The following is a 22,318-nucleotide window of genomic DNA, read 5'->3' on the forward strand; positions in this document are numbered from 1 at the left end:
CTTGCTAGGCATATTTTCCCCAAACAACCCCATCTGCACAGAAAATCTGTCACTAGCTTGTTAGTTCATGGCAGCTGGGGAATAAAACAAGCCCTTTCTCAAAATGTAAAAGTTTCTGAGCATCCCTGTACCAGATTCAGAGATGAAAGGGAAAAAACAAGCTTTCTCCTACCACTCAGCAGTGCTCACCATTAGGACTGTTGAAGAATTACTTTGGTGTGCTTGATTGTCATCAATTAGCTGTAGAGCTATGCTTTTTGGGCAATTTGTTTTTATCATTCAAATGTCGCTAAAAAGGTGAGAGAGAGAGGACAAATTCCTTTTCTAAGGACTCCATTCTGCTGTTAACCTGAGTGACTATGGGGATGTCTACAAAGCAGCTGGAAGCATGCTTCCCCATGTTGGTAGGGGCACGCACTCGCTCCACTGGAGCCAGCATGCTAAAATAGCAGTGTGGCTGCTGCCACAGCATAGGTGGTGGCACTGGCTAGCTGCCACAGTATGGACCCAGCGGCTCTGGTGGGTTAGTACATGGGCAGCTAGCCCAAGCCACTGCATGTACCACCGCAGATACACTGCTATTTTTAGGTGCTAGGTCAAGCAGAGTTAGCACGTGTCTGTCTACTCGAGCTGGGGGGCACCATCCTAGCTGCTGTGTGGACATACCCTTACTGGGAGATCTTGGATGAAATCCTGGCCCATTGAAGTCAATGGCAAACCAGTGCATCTAGGATTTCACTCCTTGTGTAGGTCAATGGCAGAATCTGCATCTGAGAAAGTGTCTAGCTTAGGGAAATGACCTGTTGTTGACAACATATATCAATAGTGGGTTCCCCATGTCTCCTTTAACTGGAGTTGAAAACAGTTTGGCTGTTAGGGCAGAGGAGGCCATGTCATTCTGAACCCTAGGTAATACAAGACCTGGAGGAGAAAACTGCTTGACCCCAGTGTCAACAATGAGTCATTTTCCTAATGTAAACAATTACTACAGGAGTCTGATTTTAAAAGTTGATTAACCCTCAAAGTCTGCTACCACCTTTGGAACTGATGTGATGTCTTGGTAAAAAACCATGGCACAAACCTTACAACCATGGTAAAAAAATAGAATAAGGGAATTACTCTTTAAAGTAAACTACTTCGGGGGTTCCCAAATGGTAGGTTGTGACCCTCTAGAAATATCACAGTGGGGCTCCAGAATAGGGAGACATGCGAGGAGACACAACAATATACAATAAAAGTAAATTTCAAATTATTCAAAAAAACCCTGAAACACAGCATAAGCCCAGTGAAGATGTGTCTCTTTAAGGCCACCATATTATGGTAGTCTGAGAAGCCCAGCTAATGGTTCAGTATAAAGTGCAAGATATGATGGAGGAATGTAATGATGTTTCCAATTAAGGCAACCTTATTGTTGTAATCTAACATGTCTAGCTAGTATAGACTAAAGCAGGATGTGAATGCATGCAGCAGGCTACTAGAGCCAGTGCTAATCATATAATCATAGAACTGGAAGGGACCTCGAGAGATAATCTAGTCCAGTCCCCCGCACTCATGGCAGGACTAAGCATTGTCTAGCCCATCCATGATAGGTGTCTGTCTAACCTGCTCTTAAAAATCTCCAATGATGGAGATTCCACAACCTCCCTAGGCAATTTATTCAAATGCTTAACTACCCTGACAATTCGGAAGGTTTCCTAATGTCCAACCTAAATTGTCCTAGCTGCGATTTAAGCCCATTGCTTCTTGTCCTATCCTCAGAGGTTAGAAAGAAATTTTTTTCTCCCTCCTCCTTATAACAACCTTTTATATACTTGAAAATTGTTATAATGTTCCCTTTCTGTCTTCTCTTTTCCAGACTAAACAAACCCAGTTTTTTCAAACTTCCCTCAGAGGTCCTTTTCTGGACCTTTAATCATTTTTGTGGCTCTTCTCTGGCCTTTCTCCAATTTGTCCATATCTTTTCTGAAATGTGGCTCCCAGAACTGGATACAAAACTCCAGCTGAGTCCTAATCAGCGTGGAGTAGAGCAGAATTATTATTAATAATGAAACATTATTTAACCTGTGCCCCTGTGTTCTGAGATTTATTTTGTTCAAAACAATCCATGGCCCATTAATAACACTGTTATGTATGACACGAAGTTCAAGTAAGTACCCAGACCCCACAGACCATTGAAGAAAACGTGTCACTAACTTCAAACACCAGACACGATTACTATAGTTGCTATGGGCCAAAGGCACTGCTGAGCATCCAACAACCATGGTGCCTATCATTTGGTCTCTACTGGAGATCGTTCCTGGCCAAGGGGATTTAGAAAGCTGGATTATCCATTAAAGGACAGTGGTAGGTTGTTTCAGTGACACATCATGAATTAAAAAAAGTATGCAGAAAAACAATGACAAATACATGGCATATAGGTTCTAAATGGACTGACTCAAAATCACAGTGTGGAGTGTGTTCTGAACAGCTGTCTGCCACAAGTATGTGGCCTTTTGAGTTGCCGAAAAATTTAGAATATCCATTGCTGGCAATTTTAAAATCAAGAGTGGATGTTTTCTAAAATAAATGTTCTAGTTCAAACAAGAATTAATTCTGGGAAGGCCTACGGCATGTGTTATGTAGGGCTGACTAGAGGATCACAGTGGTCTCTCCTGGCTTCATAATCTATGAAGAATAAACCTGAGGGATTTTGTTCCAAGAAAATTTGAAGTCTTGAAAAATCAGCAAGACTTTACTCAAATTGGCTGTGTCAATAGAAACGCCCTTAGGGCATCTCATTTGGCATCTCTGTGAATTGTACCACAGTGTACAGCTCATGTTGTCGCAGAAAATCTTATCCTTCTCTTCACGACAGATATGATTGCAAAAGTGATAGGGCCTGAAACAGCTATTCATGCGAAAAGAGACCCTTCATGAAACGATGCTGTTTTGCACTTCATTAGTGACATCGGCAACTCAATAGCTTGAGGATCTTGGCTTAATTCCCATTGAACTCAATGGGCCATACACTTTTGAAGATCTGAGCCATAGTCAGTGATCTTTCAAAGCTCAGGAAAAGTTCAGCTTGATAAACCAAGTAACGGCTCTGGTGCTGCACAGCTTCTAGTACTTGTAAGCTTTGTTTCTGATAGATCTACTGAAGAAGTCTTGCCATCTAGTTGCATGTCCCTGACCCGTGTTGAATGAATTGATGTCTTGGCTCTGTTCCTAGTGGTATCACAAAAATCACCACCATAGTTGTGACTAAGGGTACATCTACACTATCCGCTGGATCAACGGGTAGCAATCAATCTATCGGGGATCGATTTATCGCATGTAGTCTAGACGCGATAAATCGATCCCCGATCGCTCTCCTGTCGACTGCTGAACTCCAGCAGTGTGAGAGGAAGAAGCAAAGTCGACAGGGGAGCTGCGGCCATCGATCTAGCACCACAAGGATGCGAAGTAAGTAATTTTAATTCATTCTAAGATACATCCACTTCAGCTATGCTATTTTTGTAGCAGAAGTTGCATATATTAGATCGATCCCCCCCTCCCTAGCGTAGACCCAGCCTAATTTGAACTGTAGCTGAAATTCTTAGTAGAGTGGTCTACAAGAGATCAAACATTGAATTGAAGTGTAGATGAGGAAGTCGGCCAGATATGTCTATCATATAAATAAAAAATGTGTTATTATTTTGAATTATCGTTTCATTGCTCTCTGGGAATCAGCATGGTTATGTAGGTATTAATAATAGAACTTCTCTTTTATCATTTATTATTTTAAGACACTCTTGTATCTCATTTAAGTTTTATAAAAATAAGCTTTTATAAAATCTAAGATCAATAAAAATGTTCCCATGATTTCTTAAATTGTATGTTCTTTTTAGAAAATAAATGTTCACCTGCAGTTTGCATCCCAAACATTGTGAGGTAGTGCTTGTGGATGAGAATCAGAAAGTGATAGTGAGTACAAACTGATAAAAATAAAAGGGAAAGTGACTTTTTTATTGTCATTGACCAAGGTAAAATAAATGTAACAAGTAAACGAAGTGTAAAAGTACTAAAAGTACATTATAATATTACAAATATTTGTTTAAATAACATAAATTGTCATTCTAACATAGGTGAGGACATTTATTATCTTAACATACTATTTTTAAATTGTGTCTCCTCAAATGAATTGGATCTAAAAACACATGATTACACTGGAATGCCTCATGCACACAACATGCCTAGTGTCTACTACTGACACAGTACGAGGACCAGGCATGATGAGTTCTGTCCACAACAGACAGCTGATTCCCTGTTCTAATCTTTAGTTCAGTTGTCAGGTATTAAATTTACCTTTGAGAACATTGCAGGAATTCTGCCACTATAGTTCTTGTAGGACTACGGGGAAGTTCTGGCCCCTTTGCAGAACTCTCTTCTTCTTCATGATGCATAACCAAATGTCCGTGCAATGATCAGGAAACCATATGCACTAATATGTAAATACCAATAAACTACCCTCTCATCTATAAAAATGACTCCTCCAGATCAGGACTGAGAGGAAAATTGCACTGCTCTGGCTTGAGCTTGTTCTTAATTAGAAGCCTTAATGACCTGATTCTGATCTCAAATCACCTCTGACTTAAAAATGGAGTCACTTCTGATTTTCCTGGTTAAAGTGACATTAGATTTCACCCCAACACTCCCATCCTCTAACTGTCCCTCCTATGCATTTGACAAGCCCTAAATTCACTTTTAGAAATGTTTGATTCGGAAGGAAATGTTTTTAGTATAAATGTGCCTGCCTGGAGTCCCCCAAAAGCCTTTCCCTTACCGCCTGAGTAACAGGACCAGGTCCTCCTCTGCTTTGCACCTTGCGGAGTCATTTGCCTTCGGGCACAATGGATGGAAAATAGAGCTGGCTGACAATATTCAAGATCTGAAACATCAATGACACTTTTTGTTGATAAAAAAAAACCCATGAAATTAGATTTTCATGAAAAACATTGACCTGGTTTTCTTTATGTAAAATCCTACTCTTCTGATTAAGGAGCACTCACTTCTCACCACTGTAATTGAGTCGATAAGGTGCAAGGCAGAGGAGAACTAGCCAAGATTCAGGTGGAGGAGGGAAGCAGACAAACTGGGCTGGAAGGAGCATCCTGCAGGGTCTTCTGTTCACTATTCTGGAAAATTCAGTTCAATGGCTTTTCTTGGCATATGCGCTAGAGGAACAGTCTTCCACTAAACACGTGTATTCTCCAAGCTACCTCTTGGTCATAGGCATGTGCATGGGGTGTGCTGGGTGGGCATGCCCTAATGCCCACAGGCCAGATCCGGTCCCTCAGGGCTTTGGATCATCTATAAAAATGACTCTTCCGGTCCCTCAGGGCTTTGGATCCAGCCCACGGGATTTACCCCTCATGGTGCTGCAGGCCTGTGCCGCTCTCAGAAGTGGCCAGCACCACATCCCTGGGGCCCCGGAGGTGGGGAGGGGGCAGAGGGCTCCGTGCATTGCTCCAGGCACCATCCGCCACAGCTCCCATTGGCCGGGAATAGGAACCATGACCAATGGGAGCTTCGGGGGAGGTACCTGGAGGCGTGGGAAGGGCAGCACGCAGAGCCCTGTGCTCTCCTCCAGGGGCCATGCAGGCAGGGGTGGCTCCAGGCACCAGCATGCCAAGTGCTTGCCTGGGGCGGCAAGCCACGGGGGCGCTCTGCTGGTCACTGCGAGGGCAGCAGGCAGGTTGCCTTTAACGACATGCCTGCGGAGGGTCCACCTAATCCGTGGGACTGGGGACCTGGGGACTGGGGACCTCCCACAGGCAAGCTGCCAAAGGCAGCCTGCCTGCCGTGCTTGGGGCCACAAAATACCTAGAGCTGCCCCTGCATGCAGGGACGTGGTGAGCAGCGCGGCATGGGGCCGGGTCCAGGGCAGGCAGGCAGGGAGCACCCTGCCCCCCAACTCCCTGCCCTGAGCCCCCTGCCTGCACCCTGCCCTCCAACCCCCTGCCTGAACCCTGTACCCTCCTGCACCCCAACTCCCTGCCCTGAGCCCCCTGCTGCACCCCACACCCCTCCTGCACCCCAATTCCCTGCCCTAAGCTCCCTGCCTGCATCTTGCACCCCAACGCCCTGCCCTGAGCCCCCTGCTGCACCCTGCACCCTAACTCCCTGCCTGTACCTCACACCCCAACCCACTGTCCTGAGCCACCTCATACACTCTGCGCCCCTCCTCTGTCCCAATCCCTTGCCCTGAGCTCCTTCCTGCACACCACACCCCTTCCCACACCCCTGTTCCCATACCCCAACCTTTATGATGTTCACCTTAAAAAAAAAAAGTCCCTGGGTGCACACCCTAATGAAATGTGCTGCATATGCCTATGCTCTTGGTTAAACCAAACTCTGTAACATGACCTGAAATAGTATTAAGTATTAATTCCTATTGTTTATTATTTCTGAAATGCCCAGCTCTTGCCTGGCTTGAAGTCACCAGTGTCCACTTACAACAATTGCAAGCAGCTTTCAGCTGAATCTGAGGAAGGCAGAACAAGGTGAAATTACTTGGCAAGCATTTTAGAAATGGTTTTCTTCCCCACATGTGGAGCCTAGAGGTTACTAGTGAAGTCACATTAACTCTCTCCTTCCCTTTATATTAATATATTGTAGTGTATCTTGCCTAGTACCATATGCAGATTGGAAATTTGGTGTCAAGTTCAAACGACATGGGCCAGCTGGATGTTTTAGGGGTGTGTGAGTGTGTGCCAAGCTGCTTAATACACAAGAATCTGTGGTAAGTGCTAACTTTGTTTTAATTCCTCTGGAAATGAGGCTGACAAGGGAATAAAAGATTTAGGGTTTGGCTACACTCGCAGCTGAACAGCGCTGAGAGTTAAAGCTGTCTTCGTACAGCTGTGTAGGGAAAGCGCTGTAGTGTGGCCACACTGTCAGCTACCAGCGCACTGTCGTGGCCACATTTGCAGCATTTGCAGGGGTATTGGGAGTGGTGCATTATGGGCAGCTATCCCACAGAGCACCTCTTCCCATTCTGGCGCCGTGGGTTGTGGGAAAGGAGCGGAGAGTGCGTGTCATTCTAGTTCCTGTCCCAATACCCCACGATGCATCGCTTCATATCCCAGCAATCTCTATGTTTCCATCCACATTTGGCGCCATCTTCCACAGTTTCTGTGCAGCGCAATTCTGTGTTCCGTTTTGGTCTGCGAGAAATGGAGCCCGAACTGCTGAGGAGTATGCTGACAAGTCTTGCCAGCACATCACGTTTGGCAGTTGAGCTATTCCTTAAGATCCAAAGTGACAGTGAGGAGTCCGACGATGATAGCAAGTCGCGTAATGCGTACGACACGAAATTGCTTGTGGCATTCATGGAAATGCTCAGCACTGTGGAACACCGCTTTAGGGCTCGGGAAACAAGCACTGAGTGGTGGGATCACACCTTCTGGGATGACGAGCAGTGGCTGCAGAACTTTTGGATGAGAAAAGCCACTTTCATTAGACTGTGTGAGGTACTCGTGCCCACCCTGCGGTGCAAGGACACGAGATTGAGAGCTGCCCTGCCGGTAGAGAAGCAGGTGGCTATTGCAATCTGGAAGCTGGCAACTCCAGACAGCTACCGATCGGTCGCGAACCAGTTTGAAGTGGGAAAGTTGACCGTTGGAATCGTGTTGATGCAAGTTTGCAGAGCCATTAATTGCAACCTGTTAAGAAGAACTGTGACTCTGGGGAACGTGCAGGACATTGTGGATGGCTTTGCACAAATGGATTTTCCTAACTGTGGAGGGGCGATAGATGAGACGCATATTCCTATTCTGGCACCACCCCGCATCCGAGTACGTTAATTGGAAGGGGTATTTCTCGATGGTTCTCCAGGTGCTTGTGGATCACCAGGGGCGTTTCATTGACATTAATGCAGACTGGCCCAGAAAGGTGCATGATGCACTCATCTTCCAGAACACTGGCCTCTTCAGGAAGCTGCAGGCCGGGACTTTTTTCCCAGACTGGAAGATTACAGTAGAGGACGTTGAAATGCCCACTGTGATCCTTGGAGACCCCACTTACCTGTTAATGCCTTGGCTCATGAAACCGTACACAGGGAGCCTTGACAGCAGCAAGGAACGGTTCAACTACAGGCTGAGCCGGTGCCGAATGACTGTGGAACGTGCTTTTGGCCATTTAAAGGGGCGCTGGCAATCTCTGTATGGGAAGCTGGACTTGGGGGAAAGCAGCATCCCTGCGGTTATATCCGCGTGCTGTACCCTCCATAATATTTGTGAAGGGAAGGGTGAAAGATTCAGTCAGGCATGGACCTTCGAGGTTCAATGCCTGGAGGCTGAATTTGCACAGCCAAAGAGCAGGGCTACTAGAGAGGCCCAGCACAGGACTGCAAGGATTAGGGAGGAATTTGAGGCTGAAAACCAACAGTAATGTTTGGTGCCTTGCATGGGAGTGAAGTGCAGTGGTTACAATGTTAGTAGGAATCTGTGTTTGCTAAGCTGATTTGCAGCGCCTGTTTCTTTCCTGGACTAAGGTATCTTTAACTTTCTGCAATAATAAAGACTGTTTTCAAAGCCAAGAATTCATTTATTGAAAAGGAAATTACTTTATTGAAAGACACACAACTTTTTTGGAATCTGAAAGGGCAAGGGGGTGGGGTGAGGAACTGTACAATCACAGATTTGCATATGTCCTGTCTGGAGTGCTGTGCAATGACTGCAGCACTTCAGGATGGCTACACTGCATGGTGATGGGGGTTGAGTGCAGAGGGTAAGGGTCGTAGTTCTCAGGGCTGGTTGGTGAACGTACGGTGTTGGAGGCAGCTGGTGGTGGTAAGAACCCGGATGTTGGGGAAGGGGGTTTGGAGCTGACATGGGGGCACAAGGGAAAGAGCTTTGGGACAAGGGGTGCAGGGGGGGCAGAGGCCGTAATGCTCATCCTGCATGGCTATGAGTGCCTGGATAGAATCTGCTTGGCGCTCCAGGATGCTTATCAGCCACTCCGTGCTTTGCTTCCTGTGCACTGCGTTTTCCTTGCGGATCCTGCTTTCCCTCTCCCTCCACTCCTGCACTTTTTGATTCTCTGTGAGAGATTGGTGCATCACTTCTTGCAGCATGTCCTCTTTGCTTTTTCTCGGTCTCTTCTGGAAGTTTTGAAGTCTCTCAGCCGGTGATAACACGGACAGCCGAGATTTCAAGGTTGCATCTGTAAAGGCAAAATGCAACACTTAACAGAGGCAGCATTGTTTATACCAGATACCTCTCTTAAGGAGGGCACATTAACAGTCTTCACAATAGCATAATTTTCCCATCCCAAAGAGAACACACATAACCCACGGGAGCCCCGAAATGGTGAGTAAGGGGAACTGATTGTTTCAGGGCTGTACTGTCCTCTGGGTTTCTGTGCATTGGGGAAAGCAAACAGCTGCAGGGGCCACCTACACTGAACACTCTCCCAACATTTTCCACAGGAGTTTATCCTGGAAGATATCTCGCTGCTGCGGGTCACCTGGAAAGCATGGGAGGGTCTTCTACTGCAATGCGGATTCTGCCCTGGCCCCTATGCAGCTTGCCTGTGTGCAGCAATGGTTCCCCCACCCCTCGCGGCACAGTGGCACGGATGCGTTAGCCTGACTGGGACAAGGACCACAGTGGCTGTCCCAATAAACCTGTGCAAGCACATTGCCCACGCTCTGGATGAGACTTTTGAAGAGATTACCGAGGCCAATTACCATGACGTGATAGACCACATCAATGTGCTATTCCACATCTAGGCATGCATGCTTGCAGCCCTAACACTCCCTCCTCTCCAGAAAAATTTCCCTCCTGAAAATAAAAGCCGCTTACCGGAACCCGCTCCTCTGTTTGTCCTCCACCAAGTCACGGCTGCTGCGACTGGCTACTTTCCTCCTGGCTTGAGAAGAGCTCCTGGCTGCATGCCTCCAGGGACTTCAGGGTGTCTTCACCCACCCCATTTGGCCCATGGAAGCATGGTCACCTGGAAAGAGTCACTGATTGCGCTCCACACCTGGCTGAGCAAACAGGAAGGGGATTTTTAAAATTCCCAGGGAATTTAAAGGGCAGGTCTGACAGCTGGTCACCTGAGGCCAGGGCAGTAGAGTTCGAACTGATGAGCAGAGTGGCTAGAACAGGCATTCTGGGATACCTCCGAATACTTCTGGAGGCCAATAACGGTGCTTTTGGTGGCCACACTGGTGGGGCAGCGCTGCATCAGCAGCGCTATAGTCTTTATTCCCCTTGTCGAGGTGGAGTACAACCAGTGCTGTAGCCAGGGAGATACAGTGCTGTATGTGCCTTGCCAGTGTGGACGGTGAGTGAGTTGCAGCATTGTAAAGCCACCACCAGTGCTGCAACTCTCAAGTGTAGCCAAGCCCTTAGAAATGGGAGCTAGAAGCAACCCAGCCCTTAAAAGTTCCTGACGGTGGAGAACACAAGGCAGAAACTTCTGTGATCTTCCTGAGCACAATAACTAGCTTCACCTTGGTGGTTTGGGTGTTGAATCTTCGGGTCCCCAGGGGACTCAGAAGAGGGTGTTACTTATCCGGGATTCGGATTGTTTCCCCTTCATTCCTACACTGAATTAGAGCCAGATTCTCAACATCTGTAAATTGAAGTCAATGGTGCTAGGCAATTTGCATCAGGAGCCCTCTGAATGGTTAAGCCACCACTCCCTACTGCCGGAGATCAGTATTTAACAGCAGGCTAGCTCAGTTCTGCTTTGGTGAGAAGCAATTCCTCCTGTGGCCAACTTTGGAAGAAATAACTAGACTCACCAATTTGATATCCATGGTGCTGGGTTTGGCAAGCTAGCCCAGTTGCCAACTGCAGAACTTCAGCAGCTCAAGCCTGGGAGAGACCAGGCGCCTGAGTCTATTAAAAAAGATACTGTAGTTCAAATTGAAAACGAGTTGCTCATTTGGTCATAACTGCTGGGAACGTGACTGGCCCTAGACAGATGTTAACTTCCTGGCCAATCAAGCTCTAAACTGAAGCAACGAAACTTCAGAACTGCTACTATTTCTTCTTTTCCTGTCCATCTACACAGAACGCCCCTCCCCTCTTTTGAGCAGAGGAAAAGAGGTCCCCAAAGCAGCCGTTTGTCATACTCACATCAGTGAAGAAGAGGAAAATGAATGAAAAGCAAAGGAGTTAAATCAAGCACAGGGGAGCCCAAGAGGGAAAGGGAGGTGTGATGAAGTGAGGGGTTTTCTTGGGGGTTTCTGTGTTTTCCAGGGTTTGCATGCACAGGGGGTGGGACTCAATGTCCCTGGGTGTTACTGGTTTAACGAGGTGAGGGGAGAGGGAGTTTGTTGTTACAGAGGACCAGAGAGGGACTCGGGACCCCAGCTCAGGAGACACAACCAGTTCTGGCCAGTGGGAGGACAAATGGCTGCAGAGAGAGGATCCTGGTGACCTGACCAGCCGGTTCCAGCCAGAGGAGAGCTGCGAGGAGACCCAGGCCTTCCTGTTTACGACTCTGCTTACCTGGAGAGAAGACAATGGACAGAGGTGGGGCTTGAGGCCAGGGATATCAGAGGCCTATCTGGGAAGCAGGGGGGCTTGGGGGCTGGCAAGGGGAAGCAGGCAGAACCCACCTGGATGCAGGGAGACTGGGATGTGCTGTTATTGTGAGAGGCCAGGCCTGAGGCCGTGAGAGTTTCCTGTGCTGTACTCAACTCTCAATAAACCCTCCTGTTTTATGCTTGTTGAGAGTCACTCCGGTCTAGAGACCAGGGTTGCATCAACCCCTTCGGGGGGTGAAGAGGTCCAGGGGGTCCAGAGTATGTGGACTCCCGAAGGGGGCCCACAGCAGAGACGGACGTGCTAAGGCTCAGAGAGGTGCGGCTCCAGGAGGTGGAGGGGCCTGACCACGAGAGAGGGTGGACCCCCGAGAAGGGCTGTCTCACTGAAAGGGGCACCCCCCACGGACCGCACAGGGCCAAGAGTGGGCACGATCTGTGAGTCTGTGATAGCAGGTTTTTGTGCTTTGTGGCAGACTGGGGAAGAAAAAAAAGACCATACCTAGGTAGCATCAAATGTCCTTGAGGTATTTAAAGCAGGGTCCTCACAACAATTATTTTTGGTGGGCTCAGAATGTGGCCACTAGCTCTTGCTGGTGGCCAATTGACAATTTTTCCTAAAATACTTAGTTAACTTCAGGAAAAACAAATAAATATGCACCCGTGTATGTCCAAATCATAGTCATTTATTTATGTAGGGGTGGGTTGTTTGTTTTTTGCAGACCCAATAATAACAATAATGTACAGCTGTCTCTATTCTTTACTGGACCTAAACAGAATAGAAACACAAATAAGGTGCTTTGCATGTTCTTATCTTTTATTGATATTTATTTAATTTATTTTATTATTGTTTCTTTTGCTTTTTGGCTGCATTTTTTAGACTTTCTAGGGAGTAAGTCTGCTTCTGTGAAAAGTGATACTTGTATGTTTGTTAATATCACTTTTCACAGCAGCACACTTGTTAGCTAGCTGAGAGGCAGTGAAAAGTGATACATACAAATATCACTGTTCATAGCAGACTTACTCAGCCCTGGCAAACTTGGATGAGGAGGTGGGTAGGGAGGCAGCAGGGACAATGTGGGGGTTGGGGAGCCCAGGGATGGAGTCCTGCAGCCAAGGGATGTAACCCACACTGAGTAGCCCAAAGCCCTGCGGTCAGAGACCCTGACAGGAGCCCACTGCCAAGCCTGCCGCCCGCCACCCCAGGGCTGAAGCCAGAAGCCTGAGCCCCACTGCCCCAGGAAGATGGGGAGCTCACACCGGCTCTCTGCTCCTCTAGTGTTTGTGGCTCCAAAGGGGGGCAAGGCCCAACCCCTCCAGGCAGCCCCAGAGGAGGGGTCACTGCTTTGTACTCCCCCCACCCCCCATCACCACCCAGGAGGCTGTGGGCGCAAGAAAAGTCCCTGGTGGGTGCATTTGAGAAAATCTGGTGTAAAGGGTGATCGAGAGCAGCGGCAGGTCTGACTTCCTGGAAGGGCACAGGGGCGTTTTAGGGCATTGGAATTGCTGCCGCTCTAATTTACATTATGCTCTGCTCCAATCCACGTCTCTTTCCTCTCCAGACCCAGACCAGTTCTGCGTCAAAGGGATCAAACCTTTCTCCCTGTGGGATTTGGAAGAATGGCCTAGAAAGGCCCCGCAGAGTCCTGCCCCTGGCAGTGAAGGTCTGACAGTCACTCACCATAAGTAAGGGGCCCATTGACATCCCTGCGTGCTACATGGGGCAGCGCCTCCGGCTCTTAGCCCCAGGGGCCCAGCTTCTCCAAGTGGCACCAGGAACTAGAGAGCCTCCATGCACAGAGCAGCCCGAGCTTTCCCGTGGAGTAGCGGGGAGGCAGTTTCAGACACAGGACAAAGGTTATAGAGGCAGGAGCCTGAGAAGGGCTTCTTCGCAGACTGCTCGGGAGCATGTTGCCCCATGAAAAGCAAGGCGGAGATTCTGAACCTTTGAAATCAATAGCGACCCCCCCTCCCCCGGGCTTCGACTGGGGAGCAGGACTCGGTATCCTACAATTGGTGCCTGCTGTTCCTGGCCACTCCGTTTCCTTCACTCGGTGGACAAATGCGAAGCAGCTTAGTGGGGCTCTCTCCAGGTACATCTACACTACAGGATAAATTCGAATTAGCTAAAACTGATTTTATAAAACAGATATTATAAAGTTGATTGTGCGTGTCCACAGTAGGCACATTAATTCGGTGGTGTGCGTCTGTGATCCAAGGCTAGCGTCGATTTCTGGAGCGGTGCATTGTGGGTAGCTACTGTAAAAGAATGAGGCCAATAACATCGATTTGCGTCCACACTAACCCTAAATCGATATAGTAATATTGATTTTAGCGTTACTCCTCTCGTTTTGTAGGAATACAGAAATCAATTTAACGAGCCCTTTAAATCGATATAAAGAGCAGTGTAGTGTGGACGGGTGCAGCGTTAAATCCATTTAATGCTGTTAAAATCGGTTTAATAGCGTAGTGTGGACCTCGCTTTTAGCGGTGTTACTGAAAGATAGTGTTTGCTGTCAGCAGAGGTGCGGGGCGCTGGGCGCCGGGACTGGATGCCCTCGAAGAAGAGATCGGGCGCTTAGACATTGTCAGTTTGTTTCCCATCAGTCCCATCAGTTGTTACAGCTTGCGAACTAGCCCCTTGTCGGGTTTGGCTGCTGGTGTGTTATTGCCAAGGTGTTCAAAGGGCACATGACGACACACACGCCGGCCCCAGCTCGCAGAATCCCCAAATAATGATTCAGAATTACAGCCCGGGGTGTGGGAGAGTCGGGAAATGTGAAGGAAATGAGTTTCCCTTTTCCCAGCACCCCCCGGAAATTAATAAGCACCTGCCTTACGTTTTTGTGATTACCCCGCTAACACAACACCCTGAGATTATAAAGGCAAAGCGGGTTGGACCTGATCTCTAGCGCAGCGTGGCTCAATGTTGTATTTACTTCTGCCTACTTATGAAATGAGCAAAGGTCACCCAGTAAATGGACTGATTTTCTACAGGCGGTGACTGGGGTTTGCTCTAGGAGGAAAAGATTATCTGTGAAATGGGTGGACAGGGGCGAGTCACAAAGATGTAGCTCAAATGTCAGCGGGCTCCCTGTAACAGCAACTGTCAGGGGTCAGACAGCTTCCCCTATCAGCCCAGAGAGAGACATACTTGACCTCTGCTTTAAAAAACAAAATCTAGCCCTTTAAACTTCGCGTGGTAAAGATTAGAGATACTCCTCTTTGGAGAGTTTATAGAGTTCCTTTCCCCTGGGCCAGGAGAAAGGCGGTGCGTAGGATCAGGGAGGTGGGAGCAGTTCTGCCTGAAATCCAAGGGTCTTTGCTGGACCGTAGGAAAAGTGTGATTAAATTAAAAACAGGCTTGACAACTTGGAGAGACCTTGAAGGAAAACCAAAGGAGCTGGCTAGAAAAAATATCTTTCAGCGTACTCCAGCCTCCCAAACCAATAAATGATTGATTTGAAATAGTTCTCTCTTCATTTGATGAAATCCTGAATATGATCATTAACAGCAAGACAGTTTTGTTGTATAAATGCATTTCCTCATTGGTTTAGACCTGGGGGAAATATGCCCTCTAAATCCTCCTTTGGGAAATCTGCTGCGTATGGGTTTCATATGCTGAACAAATGTATTTGAATTGTGCAAAACTGGTTTCATTGTCACTCTCTCCTTTCCCTGCCTCTGCCTGTAAAACCACAACACAGCAGCTCTCTCGCTCCCTTTCTCTGTTGCGGTTTTCCCTCCCCACCACCACTGGATAAGAATTTAGTGTGCCAACCCCCACGCTTAAATACAAAGCAGAAACCCTCCCTATCTGCTTTGATCCTAAACCCCTGTGGTAGGAAAACTTGAAATCCGCCCTTCGAGAAGCAAACTTTCTCTCCGCCTGGCTGGAACAGTGTGAACTCCGCCAGGGACCCGGAGCCTGTGATGAGGGGTATATATCGAGCACATGTCAGGAGGTGAAATGGCTGAAAGAATAACCAGCCCCACTGAAGTCTGGGCACCTCCTGGGGCGTCTGTTTGCAAACCCGCACCTGAGCAGGGCCGGCTTGACGTTTCTAGTCTTGGGGGTGAGACAGGACTAGGGACGAGGGAGCAGAGCTACCAGCTACTCCTTGCCCAAGTGTCTGGCTCGGATAGCACATAACTCAGTGCAAATAGTTTCTCCTTCCGAGAAGTTGGATGCTGCCTCCCTCCCCTCTTCTAAAGCTTATTCCCCCGCCCATTCAGGCACACGGAGTGCCTGTCCGCTCCACGCAGAGGCTGGCGGACTGCTAGGGATTTTCCCATCCCAAACACCCGAGAGGCTCGAGAGATGCAGCGAGCTGCTGTTTCCCGCGCGCCACACACACAGTGAAATGCAGCCCGGAGGGAGCCTGGGTATATTTTAGCTCTCGCCCGCATAGGAGCCGACGCTGGGAATGGGACATTTGGTTCGAAATTCTCTTGCATCTTGCGGTTAAATCCCCTCTTTGATTGCCTCCCCCCTCTAGCTCCCCTGAGTCCAGAGCACTCGGCTGATGTAATTAGTGTTTCTTTATAGAAGCCTCCAAAGTTGGCTCGAGCTTTTGTAGTTGTCAGCTTGATCCTTCTCGACTCGGAATTAAGACAGGAACCGGTGTGCGCTCTAGCCCGCTTCCCCGGTTATCTGGGCTCTGCTGGGAAAGGGGCCCGTGCAGACTCCCGGGCCATAAAGAGAGTTGGTACAACAGGAGTGCTGGGACGGGCGCAGCAAACTAACCCAGTTGGTTTGTGGGGGTTAAAGTTAAGAGAAAGAGGAAATTGCAGTAAAACACTCCCCGGCTGCCGTTTGCTGCTTCTCCTCGCCAGGGGAAGGACCACTCCGTTGATTTGCAGATTGTGCCTGGCTGAGCGAGCTCAGAAACCGCACAAAGTGACCTCAACCCCAACCGTACAGTCTTTACACAAGCCAAACTCCCATTAGTCCGGGAGAGCTCGAGAGAAAAAATAGACTGGCGCCATTAGTGATGTTACCCTCCGAAATGTGCTCGTGGTTCCCCGTTATCAAGGAGGGAGCCTGGAAGGAGAAGAACGTGGGGGATTCGGTTGAGCGACTCGGGGGCCGACGCCATTCACATCAGGGTGTGAGAAAGCGGAGGGATGTGTGTGTCTGGTTTATAAAGCTGGTGGGACTCTAGAAGCGTGCAAAAAGCCCCAAAGAATACATAGTGTCCCAGTAGCAGAGATAGGAGGAAGGGGCCTTTTTTTCACTCTCTATAAAACGTTAGGAACTTTCAAAAGCAGAAAACCGCTCTTCCTTTCCAATATCTGAACAGGGACTCAGCAGGCAAAGTGTTTACGTGCCCAGCTGATGAGAAGCCACGGGGAAGTCGAGCTGGAGTAGTCTCCAAACACAGTACAAGGAACAAGGCTCCCACAACGCTGAACTCTCCCCATTGCCACTGTACATAATCTAAATGGCAGCGTGGTGAGAAAACGCTAAAGTGGAATGCACATGGGGAGAAGAGGCGACGCAGCTCAGCATTGTTAGGCCTCACTTGACCCTAAAGAGAAGGAGTATCTAAGCATTTGGCTAGAGCTGTCTATAGAGTGATCATGGAATCTGCTGTCGTTGCCCGCAGAGGAGTCGTAGAGAAGAGTTTGAGAGATCAGAGCGCAGTGAATAAGAAATCTTCCTCCCGCTGAGCTTCTCCCCACTTCCTTTAGCATTAATTTTAACTTATTATCGACAATATTTTAAAATCTTTATTGGGCCTTGGTCTCCAGCCCCAAGATTGCCCACACTTTGAGTAAATTATGCTCCCTTTACTCATCCTTTGCAGCTAGCTTGCTTTCTGTTGTTTAATTGGAATAACTACTGCTTCCCGTGGGGTTGCTCTGAATTTACACTCGGGTCACTGAGAATAAAACGTAGCCCCCAGAGGGATTATGAGTCTGTGTAAAGCGGTCAGAATTTGGCCCAAGACCTTTCTAATCTGGGTTTGTCACTGGGTTTCCCATAAACAAACACTTGCTTTTTCAGCCTCTTGGTACCCAGCTCCCAAGCCCAGAGGAAGAAGGACACGGTGATAACTCTACACGTCTCTCCTAGTCTATCCTAGCCCCTTCCTACAAATTTAAGGGTATCCTGCCGGGTTCCGGGTGCGCAAACGTTTTCTGGGGATCAGATTACGAATGCAAGCAGATTTCCATCAGATCCCATCACGGCCTCACTTTTTGTTTGGCACCAATGATCGCAGTTTTCTTTAAAATATGAATTCCCCAGTTGCATCTACTTTCCCCATGTAGCGCTGCAGCCTCCTGGCGATCGCACCCAAAGATGGTTTCGCTATATGTCAAAAAAGTTCCCGTCTCCCGTCGCCCAATTCACAGGGCCAAATCCTGCTCGCCTTATTCAATGGGACAATTCGCTTGAGTAAGAAGAACTAGACCTGGCCCGCCATGTGCAGAGATTGCTCGAATTTATGTCCTATCTGTCTTCAATTTACATGTTTGTGTTGAAAAAGAAAGAAAGAAAGAAAGAAAGAAAGAAAGAAAGAAAGAAAGAAAGAAAGAAAGAAAGAAAAAGAAAGAAAAGGTAGTTGTTACTAATTAGTTCCTTTTGAAAGGGGGTTGGATTAATTTAAACAAAGAGAAAACTAAATCGAAAAGACCCTTTTCTTAAGTGTAACATATTCCCACTGCAAATATGTATTTGATTTGTGTTTTTTCGTTGTTTACAAGGAATCAATTGCTATAGCACTTCGCAGTCAATGTATTAAAACAAGTATTCGAGAAACTGATTCGGGTCTCACCATCTTGGAAATATTAAACTTCCAGAGGAACGGAGCTGAGTTACTCTGTTTCGAGTAACTCCTCGACAGCTCCTTCATCACCCAGCGGAATGAATCACCAAAGGGAAACAGACCATTATCCCCCTATTTGTCTGCCTAACTCCACTGGAAATAATCTCCTTGCCAAATTAGATCTTCGCTTTATCCCTTTCTCCATTCCGTGGACTCTACTGGCAGGTTTTCGGTTAAAATGAAAATAGGGAGTTTCTTTCAGATTGAACAACATAAACTTTCTTCCCTCCGTTCCTTTCCTTCTAAACGCCAAACCCCAGTCAGCAATCAGAAATCAAACTCACTTCGGATCGTTTTTATTTGAACATAAACAGTTCGGTTTGAGGGTTTAAAATCCCTTCTAGGAAACTTCTTTGGAAGTTCTTAGTAACCATAAAGTGGTTGCTGTTTTTGTTTGTTTGTTCGTTTTTAAGTGACGAACAATAACTACCGCTACTTCAAAAAGTCATCAAGCTCAAAACACACGGAATTTGCAGTGACAAAAGTTCTCCGGGTACCTAGCACAGTAGAAGTCTGAGAGCAATTCTAAATAGTCGAGTTTCTCTTACAGAATTTGTATACAGTAATGTCTAATTTAGGGGCAATATAGAGAGGTGTTAGAGATGGGGTAGAAGAGGGGAGGAAAATAAAAGTCCGATTTCCAATTATTTCCCTGCATTATTAATGTGCAATAAGTAGCTTATTCTTTTCTAGTAATTATGGGGGAAAAAACCTCTCTATAGAAAATAACAATCTCTTCACAAATACCTGATAAAAGGTGAATTTCGTAACTGCTACCCAATCAACCCAGAAACACATTTTTCCCCAAAAATATTTTCCATTATTTTCTTCTGAGATTCATTTTGAGCTTGTAATAGTTTATAGTTGATTTTCTGTAACGGATTTGTTTTTAAAATCTCCTTTAGCCTGGAAAATAAATGTTATTTGGACAATAAGAAAAGTGAACTGACTGCTTCTCCTCTTTTCCGTGAATGCATCTGCATTTTGCACCAAGTATCATTTGGATCCTTCTGTATATTTGACAATCACTTTATGGTGATTTGTTTATCCATTCATAAACATTTTCCATAGTGTATAAAGAGAAATAGTCCTATAATTCAAGCAATTCATCTATACACGCAAGAACACACGCGGGGGTGGGGGGTGAGTGAAGACTGGACAATTGGTTCCGTTTTTATTGCTATCTTAAAGGCAGTTCTCGTTAGCCTTCGGTTTGTTGAGAAAAGTCGCAGCAAGAGACAGATCGGCTTTGCTTTTCTTGTCTTGCAGACCCAGACAAAGGCGAAACCAGAACTTTTATTTCATTTTTTTTATTTGAAATCTCATCCAGAAACACTGGTCCATAATAAATATATCGATAGTTATCAAGAATATATAAAAAATAAAGACACGTTGTGGTCTTTGAGGCCCTAACAAAATATTTCAAGCAAATGCCCAGGAAAACATAACAAAACCCAACATAAAACAAAAGTAAAGTTCCAGTGGAGTAACACAATGACCAATTCGCCCAGAGTCGACCCTGCATGCAGATAACTGAGCAAGGGGCGATGTGGAACCCAGCCAGCTGACTGCTACACACTGCACTTATAGCAGGAGATCTGGCAAAACAGGCTTTGGGGATGTTGTGCGTGTTTTGCACAATTTCTCTTTCTTGTTTTATACAGTCACAGACGGGAAAAGAAATGAAAAGCTTTAGAGAATTCACTATTAAATCCTTGTTACAAGGAAAACTGCACCATTGCCAGTACAACATGTTTGAACGAGATTCAATTATAAGCATGCATGCATTCTTTTGAGCTACATTGTGTAAAAAATCATCACCATTCCTAGCTGTCATATCCTGGAGTGGAGCAGAGGAGAGTCCCAGAAATGTAGGCGTTGCCTTTAAAAACAAACAAACAAATAAACAAACAAACAAACCAAACCCCAAACAACTCATCGTCTCTTTGCAGCTGCGAACAGTACAATGACCACCCTGTCTTTTTTTTTTTTTTTTTTTTTTTTGCATCCACGTTAAGGAAATATTTACATTTTTTGTTTTGTTTTGACAACAGGGATTTTTGTTTTAGTATAAGAAGAAAACATGGCCCAAGAATCCAACTAAAACATTACCTTTGTAAGGTCCTTACTACACTAATCCCTTGTTACCACAAATGCAGTTTTGACAAGCTCGGATGTCAGTGGGAGGAAACACACTGGAGTTCAGCAAAGGAAAAGAAGCATGCATGCGAACGCAGGACTTCTTGTGTGGAGTCTTCCTGCAGCATCACCTAACAGAACTTGTTTGAAAGGCTGATCTCTGATATAGCTAAAGAGGCTCTGGAGCTTTCAGTGTCACTTCAGTAAGTCCTTGGATTCTGCTGAGATCCTGCTCATGTTGGCTGTGGTGAGGGCAGACAGGTGTGGCGGAGGAGGCATTTGACAGATAGTGCAAGGGCAAGGCAAACCCGCCCAGTGCTGGAAGCCACTGCCAAGCTGGAGGGCCGGAGGAGCAGAAGGAGTCTTGAGTAAAGAGTGAGGGGGCCTGATCGTGCCAATCCCTGGTAGGGAGGCGGACAGCGGGGAAGAGGTGTTGGCTGAAGACAAGGCACTGCCAAGGATGGGGTGGACCTGATGGACCGTGCTAGCTGCGTGGGCCGGGTGCCCGCCTGAGTGTCCCACTGTCCCGCAGTGAAAGGCGGAGTGGTGTCCTCCATAGATTTCACCCACCAGCCTCTTCATCTCCTCCAGGGAGCTGGTGAGCATCAGGATGTAGTTTCTGGCCAGCAGGAGGGTAGCGATTTTGGAGAGTTTCCTCACCGAAGGTCCATGAGCGTAGGGCATCACCTCTCTCAGCCCATCCATGGCCAGGTTCAGGTCGTGCATCCTTTTGCGCTCTCGCCCGTTGATCTTCAGCCTGAGCTGCTGCAGGTCCTGCTCCGAGAGCTGCTTCTTGATTTTGTATTTGCTGCCTTCCCCTCCGGCCTTGGAGCCGTTTCTGGAAAGGCCTTCCCCGGACATCTTCTGCACCAGGTCGCCCTGAGTGGAGGAGACCGAGTTGAGCCGGTTGTCCTGATGGTGGTGGTGGTGATGGTGGTGATGGTGATCTCTCAGGTACATCTCATCCATGTCTGGCGAGGAAGCTCTGCTGGAGACAGAGCTGGAGTCAGAATTCATTGTATTGGGGCTTCGGAGCAAGAAATTTCTTCCCTGCTCTGGAGAGGGTGAAATAGGATTGTTTAAAAAAATAAAATAAAATAAACTGCAGGCTCTGTGGGGGAGGAGGGAAGGTTCAAACAGGAGGAAAACTCTCCTTTCTCCCTCTAATCTGTCCCGCTGGCTACCCAGCCTGTTTACGGGATAGCTAGTTGGTGTATGCTTGAACTAACCTCAGCCTGGAAAAGAGGGGCTTTTATAGCGCTGCAGCAGAGAAAAGAGACAAAAGAAGCCCTCCTATCTATAATGGTCTTGTTAGGATGACGTGCAATTATTCAGGGCGGTGCGCTTTGACTGTCCCATTTAGCAAGGACTCCCATTCATATTCATTGTGGTGCCACCCTGGGACACCTCAGCCATGGACCATCAGGAGTCAAGCAGACACAAAACCCCTCTGATTGACAACGCGCACTCATCGCGGCATGTTCACTCCTTCTCCTCGCCCTGGTTCTAATTTCCAATGTAAAACTGCATCTAGTGTACAGTAAAGAGCAGAGGGTCTGATTTGGATGTGTATTTGCTTGGGGTCATTTTTCAGTCTAGCGTCTCAGTGTTAGGTAACCTTGTAGCAATTTCGATTTATCTGAGGAAGGAGAAGAGGATTGTTTGCTTTGTTTTTTTCTCTCGTGTGTGTGTGTTTGTGTTTTGTTCTTTCCAACCCGAAAGAAAATAATCGTCTTCATCTCTGAATCTTTTTTCTATACATATTTGAGTTCCCATTTGTTTCCATGTGCCACCTATCTTTATAATCTCCTTGCTTATCATTTCT

General features: G+C 47.0%; 1 protein-coding gene across 1 annotated transcript; it reads right to left on the reverse strand.

Annotated features, from left to right (window-relative positions):
* Positions 1-20,461: 20,461 nt before the first annotated feature.
* OLIG3 (oligodendrocyte transcription factor 3) lies at positions 20,462-21,510 on the reverse strand. Its single transcript, XM_030554256.1, has one exon. The coding sequence runs from the start codon at positions 21,508-21,510 to the stop codon at positions 20,689-20,691; it is 822 nt and encodes a 273-aa protein (XP_030410116.1). The 3' UTR covers positions 20,462-20,688.
* Between the last annotated feature and the right edge of the window lie 808 nt (positions 21,511-22,318).

Source organism: Gopherus evgoodei, chromosome 3 (genome assembly GCF_007399415.2).
Source record: "Gopherus evgoodei ecotype Sinaloan lineage chromosome 3, rGopEvg1_v1.p, whole genome shotgun sequence".
NCBI classification, from domain to species: Eukaryota; Metazoa; Chordata; order Testudines; family Testudinidae; genus Gopherus; species Gopherus evgoodei.

What these genes read in the sequence shown, in the direction of transcription:
- OLIG3 (XM_030554256.1), bottom strand. Translation starts at nt 21,510, where the DNA reads ATGAATTCTGACTCCAGCTCTGTCTCCAGCAGAGCTTCCTCGCCAGAC.